Source organism: Penaeus chinensis, chromosome 1, assembly GCF_019202785.1.
Source record: "Penaeus chinensis breed Huanghai No. 1 chromosome 1, ASM1920278v2, whole genome shotgun sequence".
Classification (NCBI taxonomy): domain Eukaryota; kingdom Metazoa; phylum Arthropoda; class Malacostraca; order Decapoda; family Penaeidae; genus Penaeus; species Penaeus chinensis.
Window position 1 is genome coordinate 2,001,368 of NC_061819.1, and position 7,500 is coordinate 2,008,867.

General features: G+C 40.8%; 1 protein-coding gene across 2 annotated transcripts in view; it reads right to left on the reverse strand.

Annotated features, from left to right (window-relative positions):
• LOC125025649 (integrin alpha pat-2-like) overlaps window positions 1–7,500 on the reverse strand; it is a 31,286-nt gene that overhangs the window by 9,587 nt on the left and 14,199 nt on the right. For both annotated transcript variants that reach the window (XM_047613765.1, XM_047613757.1), the window contains exons 12-20: window positions 6,659–6,795; window positions 5,482–5,654; window positions 4,605–4,680; window positions 3,875–3,944; window positions 2,927–3,132; window positions 2,535–2,766; window positions 1,996–2,174; window positions 1,360–1,531; window positions 19–138 (exon numbers count right to left, since the gene is read on the reverse strand). In XM_047613765.1, coding sequence (XP_047469721.1) covers window positions 19–138; window positions 1,360–1,531; window positions 1,996–2,174; window positions 2,535–2,766; window positions 2,927–3,132; window positions 3,875–3,944; window positions 4,605–4,680; window positions 5,482–5,654; window positions 6,659–6,795 — 1,365 coding nt within the window. The remainder of the gene's footprint in view (window positions 1–18; window positions 139–1,359; window positions 1,532–1,995; window positions 2,175–2,534; window positions 2,767–2,926; window positions 3,133–3,874; window positions 3,945–4,604; window positions 4,681–5,481; window positions 5,655–6,658; window positions 6,796–7,500) is intronic.

Consider the following 7,500-nt stretch of genomic DNA (forward strand, 5'->3'; position numbering starts at 1 on the left):
GAAGGACTAAAAACGTACCTCCAGTGACAGTGGATTTATCGACAGCCTTGAGCACCTGACGGGTCCCGAAGTAATGGGTTGTCGGTACAGGTAAGTGACTTGTCTTCCGCTGGCGAAAATCGGCAGCAACAGTTCCAGCTGGAAGACCGAGGCGTGGGTTAGTTCTTGGAGTAGTTTAGAGGACATGCGGTTTTGGATATGCGTCTGTCTGTTTGTCTGTGTGTAATGATGCATTTCTATATGTATGTCTATATGTATGCATATGTGTGTGTGTGCGTGTGTGCGTGTGTGTGTGTGTGTGTGTGTGTGTGTGTGTGTGTGTGTGTGTGTGTGTGTGCGTGCGTGCGTGCGTGCGTACAGGGGGGGGGGGGCGTCAGCAGTATCCAAAAGGAACGTGAGCTCTTAGGAGAAAAAAGCTGGAAATCAAGGTAGCTTGAAACATGATGAAAATCCGAGTTGGCAACTTCCGAGCAAAACGCGTCTTCGACATTATTAACTGCATTTTTTTTTCGTATTCGATTATTTTTCTATTGCTTTTAGGGTAAGTATTTTTTCAGTGCATTTCCTTTGAAAATAGTTATTTTCAAAGAAATTGTACTGAAAATAACACTTACCATAAATTATCGCACAGACTGACCCGGTCAAAAATGGGGCGTGGCTAATGACGTCATCACGTTTAGCCATTTAAAGTGCACTTAGCATTATCAGATATAGCTAGATGCATAATCATTTGCATAATTTACTCGCTACTGTTATAATAACCAGAAGTAAAACAAGAGATTCTCCACATTTATTTATGATAACGAAGAGTTCCTTACTATTAACAACCGTCAGAATACTCTTGAGTAAAAGTTAATTAAATTTTTGGGTTCGACAGGTTAAATGGGAGTGGAACTACCTGGTTATATGTTCCTTGCAAGAAATAATGAGAAAATTCATTATTATGCGACAAATTCATCCTCAATAAAACGACTAAGGACATTTTTGCAATTTTCTTTAAAATCTTTAAAATTTGATTCATAAATGCGCGGGGGAGGCGTAGCTGCAAATTTGTTTGACAATTTCACGTGTGTTCTTCAAATATGTGTGTGTGTGTGTGTGTGTGTGTGTGTATTACATATACATGTTTTATATATAAATATATATATATACTGTGTATATATATATACATATACATATATATGTATATATGTACTATATACATACATATATATATAGACATACGTGAATATATGAATGCACTTTTATGTATATATATACATATATACATATACTTATGTGATATATATATATGTGCATATGCATTTATTAAACCCTAACCCCTTCCCCTCCGCCCCCCCCCCCCCCCGCGGGCCCTACCTTCGTGTCCTTGACCGGCGAGGGGCCCCGGTTTTCCAGGAAGAACTCGTGCTGTATTTGGGGCCCGAGGCGGTCGACGGACACCGGGATGTCGTTGGCCCTCGCTTCCTCGATCTCGTTCATGGTCGTGGACAGGTTGACTTTGACGGATATCGAGTCTACCTGTGAGGCGCTGAGGCGGGGGAGAAAGAGGGCAGGTTAAGGGTGTTTGCTCTTTATTTGCTCTTGTTTACTTTCTCTGTTTCTCTTGTTTACTTTCTCTTTTTCTCTTGTTTACTTTCTCTTTTCCTCTTTCTTTTTCTTTCTCTCTTTCTTTTTTTCATTATCTCTTTTCTTTATTTCGCTCTTCCTCTTTCTCTTTTTCTCTTTCTTTCTCTCTGTCTCTTTCTTTCTCGCTTTCTCTTCCTTTCTCTCTTTCTCTTTCTTTTTATTTCTCTTTCTTTCGCTTTCTCTTTCTTTCTCTCTTTCTCAAGGAAAAATAATAAAATAAATAAATAAATAAAAACATATAAAAAATAATAACAAACAGATAAACAAACAAACAAAAATCCTCAGTACACACGACCCCCCCCCACACCCCACCCTCCTTAAAATACGCACATACAAGTTAGAATAAAAGGTTTCGACGCCCCTTACCTTGCAGTGTAGAGCACGGATTCCAGCGCCGTAGGAATCGCGATGCTGTAGCCGTTGTTCAAGCTGTTGGTGCTGTCAACCCCGTCGCTCGTGGCTGTCAAATGCACGCTTAAGGTCGAGTGTTCGAGTAAGTTCATCAGGGACTCGGGGTCGTGAGTGAAGACCAGTGTGAAGTTCACCTTTGAGGAAGACGGGTCAGAGATGTGAGGTTTGGGTGATGGATGGGAGGGAGGGAGGGAGGGAGAGGGAGAGAAGGAGGAGGGAAGAAGAGGGAGAGGAGGGAGAGTTAGGGAGAGAGAGACAGTCAAAGAGAGTTCCAGAGATAAAGGCATAGACAGATAAATAGACACAGAGGAAGAAAAAAAAAGTGAAAGAAAGAAAAGGAGAAACAAACAGAAGAAAAAAATCCAAGCAAAATAACACCCAGACTTACCAACCAACCCTCCACCCACCCATTCCCCCCACCCCAAAAAAAACAATAATAAAAACGAACCAAACCAAACACACATCACCCGATCTCCACACACAGCCGAACCTACCTCATCATCCACCTCGATGAACCTGAACGTACACAGGAGCGACGTTGGATTAAGGACGCCGATCAAATGTTGGTACCGGCAGTCCGGGGGCCGAACCCCTTGCCCCTTCGCCGACAGGTACTTCAAGGGCGTCGGGTGTTGGATGTGGATCTCGACCGCGTGGGCTGACTGGTTCCTCACCCTCAGCTGGATATCCACGTCCAATTTGTCTTTGCCGACTATGAGGGTTTCCCTGAGGAGGGAGGAGGTGGATATAAAAGGAAAGGGAGAAGAAAGAACATTTTAAAAATAAGTTAAAAAGAAATGTAGATGATAAAAGGCTACACGAAAGAGGAGAACAAGAAAATGAACATCATCATGATCATCGTCACCACCAACAACGTTTTACTTACGCCCTTCCCCCAAGAGTCAACTTAGGCTTGGAAAAACACGTTGCATCGTTCCTGCAGGTGAACACGACGGAGGCACTGAAGTTGGTGGGGCTCAGGGCATCCAGAATAGGCGGCACCACGTCCTCACGCCCTTCTGACTCACTTGGAGGAAGAAGATACACCGATAATGAAGCGCGGAGTGCCTGGTTGGCGACAGATTGGTTGGACTGAAAAAAAAAAAAAAAAAAAAAAAAACATTTATTCATATGGTGGTTTGATGTTCTTGTTTAAAGGTGTGTGGATGTGGTGTTTAAAGACTGCTGTTGTATTGGTTATCGTAAATTTTATGTTACATTACAGGCTTGTGGGTACCATGACATAGGTGTGTCTGCATGTATTGCATAAATATACCTAATTGTTGCATGAACTTAAGGTATGTATGTATATATGTGTGTGTGTATATGTGTGTGAGTGTGGGGAGCTTTATAAGTGGCTGTCCTTCTTGGCACTGTTCCAGAGTGCCCCATGAAGTGAACAGACCGACAGACGGGCAGACGGCTATAGACAGAAAGAGAGAGAAAGAAAGGATGAGAAAATGAAAAGTGAATTGGGAGCAGAGATAATAAAACATAACATGGGTCAGATATAACAGATATGAGAGATAACGAGATAAAGAGAGAAATAGACACACGAAGCCAGAAAGAGACAAAGAGTGAGACACACACACATAGCGAGAGAGAGAGAGAGAGAGAGAGAGAGAGAGAGAGAGAGAGAGAGAGAGAGAGAGAGAGAGAGAAAGAAAGAAAGAAAGAGAGAGAGAGATAAAGAAAGAAAGAAAGAAAGAGAGAGACAGACAGACAGACAGACAGACAGACAGAGACAGAAAGTAAGAGCTATACACACAGCCAGAATAATAGACAGTATGGCAAGCAAGAGGGGAACTTCCAAATAAAAACGACCCTCACTTACTTTTGAAAAAACCTCGACACCAAAAGCTGAATACTTCCCCCCATACGGAACATCCGCTGTGCGTTCAAAGCTAAAATAATAATGATAAATATGATAATGATAATGGTGATGATAATAATGGTAATAGTGATAATAATGATAATGATTATAATAATAATAATAATAATAATAATAATAATAATAATAATAATAATAATAATAATAATAATAACAATAATAACAATAATAGAAACAATAATGGAAATGGAAATACATAAAATAAAAGAAATATAATAAAAATACTAATGACATAGGAGAGAATAAAACAAAACAATGAAATTAATGAAAAAAAATAATACAAGATGAGTGAAAAAAAACTATAAACAAAACAAACAAAAAATAAATGAATAAATGGCATAGACACAATAAATCCAAAGAAATGAACTAAACAAAAAAGAAATGATGGAAAAACAAATGAAAAACAAAGTGAATCCGAAAGCGCAATATACTTCAATTCACGATCGACCTCCTCTCAGTCTTCTACAAAATCTATACGACCCTACTTGTATTACAGTATTAATATTATCAATAATATAATAACATAACTGAATTATATTCTCCTTAAAAGATATCCTACCACGAGCCAATTTAAATCAAAATAGAAACCCAAAATGTAATTCAATTTACATTTATCGTCTTATAAAGCATAATAATTATCTTCTTATATTCATCTCAAACCTGTTATCTTTACCTGTGCGCATTATTACTCTTAAACACGTGTTGTTTAGCGCTGTCTTGGCCGTCCAGAGTGAGGCGGAAGAACATGGCTGGGGAAGGAGAGGAAGAAACGTGAATCAGACATGAATAGGGGAGAAGAAGAGAGGAAGACAGAGAGAGAACATGGTTATGAATGTATATGCATATGCGTAGTACATGAACACAGACTCCCTCTCCTTCCCTCTCCCTCTCTCTCACCCTCACCCTCTCCCTCTCCCTCATTTTCACCCTTCCCCTCATCCTCACCCTCTCCCTCTCCCCCTCTCTCCCTCCCCTCCTCCCTCTCCCCCTCTTCCTCACCCTCTCCCTCTCCCCCTCTTCCTCTCCCTCTCCCCCTCTCTCCCTCCCCTCCTCCCTCTCCCTCTCTCTCACCCTCACCCTATCCCTCTCCCTCATTTTCACCCTTCCCCTCACCCTCACCCTCTTCCTCTTCCCTCTTCCTCCTTCCCCCTCTCCCTCTCCCCCTCTCTCCCTCCCCTCCTCCCTCTCTTCCTCACCCTCTCCTTCTCCCCCTTCTCCCTCTCCCTCTCTACCTCCCTCTCTCCCTCTCCCCCTCCTCCCTCTCCCTCTCCCTCACCCTCTCCCCCTCTTTCCCCCTCCCTCTCCCTCTCTCCTCTCTCTCCCTCACCCTCACCCTCACCCTCACCCTCTCCCTCTCCCTCTCCCTCTCCCTCTCCCTCACCTTCACCCATTCCCTCACCCTCCCTCACACTCTCCCTCTCCCTCTCACCCATCTCTCTCCCTCACCCTCTCCCTCTTCCTCCCCCTCCCCCTTTCTCCCTGTCCCTCACCCTCTCCCTCTCCCTCCCCCTGCTCCCTGCCCCTCTCCCCTTCCCTCTTCCCCGCCCTACCGAGATTCCCCAGCGACGCCTTGGCCTTATAACCCATGCGGACGTTGAGCCTGACGCACATGCCCCTCTTCGTCTTGTAGCCTGCCTCTTCGTTCATGCATTCCTTGTCCTCGATGAAGATGGAGTCCGACTCGAAGCTGAAGTTGCCGACGAGGGTGACAACCGGGGCGGATCTGAGGGAGAGCGAGGGGGGGGGGGTGAGAGAGGGAGCGTGAGGAGGAGGGTGAGGCGAGAGGGTGTTAAAGAGAGGGAGAGAGGTTAGAGGGAGAGAGGGAGGGGGTAAGAGGGAGGGGTGGGGGTAAAAACCAGAGAGAGAGAGAGAGAGAGAGAGAGAGAGAGAGAGAGAGAGAGAGAGAGAGAGAGAGAGAATAACAATGACCGTAAAAATGAAATAGTAGTAGTAGTAGTAGTAGTAATAATGATAATGATAATAACAATAATAATAATAATGATAATGATAATAAAAAATATATAACTAATATCATTATTTGTATTATTATGATTGTTATTACAATTATTATTTTATTATTATTATCATTATTATAAAATACCCACACATGTGTGTGTTTCGCAAGTTTAATCTATCAAGCTTCATTCTATCGTATCTAGGTAAGAATAACTCAAAATTTGAAAATCCTTGTGTGTGCAAGCAAGCGCGCATGCGTGTGTGCACTCACACACGCATGCAAGCAAGCGCGCCCATAACAATGACTGTAAAAATGATAATAATAGTAGTAGTAATAATAATAATAATAATAATAATAATAATAATAATAATAATAATAGAAAATATATAACTAAAATCATTATTCTTATTTTTATTATTGTTATCATAATTATTATCATTAATGATAATAAAAAATATATAACTTATATAATTATTTTTATTATTATTATTGTTATTATTATTATTATTATTATTATTATTACTATTATCATTATTATCAGTATTATTATTAGTATTACTATTGTTATTAATATTATTATTATCATCATAAACGCTATTATTATTATCATTATCATTATCATGATCATTATCATAATTAACGATTTTAGCAATATCTATCTATCTATATATATATAAATTTTTTTAACATAAAAAAGAGAAAGAAAAAACGACAAAAAGTTCAACAAAACAGACAAACTAATCAAACATAACGCCACATTGCTCGTTAACCTGACAAGCAGAGCTGACTCGGCCCCCAGAGCGCCAATCGCCACGTCCGTATAGCCGTTTTCGTCCATGTCTATGCCGCCGTCTAAGCTGAAGCCAAAGCCTCTCAAGCTACCTGCGAAATCGGACGCGCGGAGTGCCTGAAAGAAGGAGTTACAAAGTGAAAGAAATTTCTTATATATGTATATATATATACATTTTCTTTTTTTTTTATTCTGACATCGCCAACCCATCGTGTTTTACATTATATAGCTTTTAGATTTTCTTTAACATGAACCACAGACAAACGAAGGCATATTTCATTTATTTATTTTATTCCAGTTAATCATTTCTACGTTACCCAAGGGCCTTATTTTGCAACCTATGTCTTTATCATTTAACAACTTAACTGCCCCTTGAAAGCAGTACTATTAGTCCATATCATCACCCCATTAAATATATCATGATCCCAATGAACGTAGTCTTCACCCATTAACTATTAACTATATCACCCCCATTACATACACGCTTTACCCATTAACTATCGCCCCTTTAAATATAGCTTTTACAAATTAATCATCAATCCATTTCATCCCCATTAATTAAACATTAAGTATCTGTCTATAGCATCACCCCTATTAAATGCACCATTCACCCATTAACTATCACTCTTATGCATCATTCCGTTTTACCCCTTAACTGTCCTCTTTTGGTTACCCCCCCCCCCCTTGTCCTGTTGTGGGAGAGAACCCCATTAAATCCTGCCTCTACCCATTAACTATCCCCCGTCACTTACTCCTTCCTCAGAAGACCCCATTAAATCGCTTACCCCCCCCCCCTCTTTAGAAAACCCCATAAATTATACC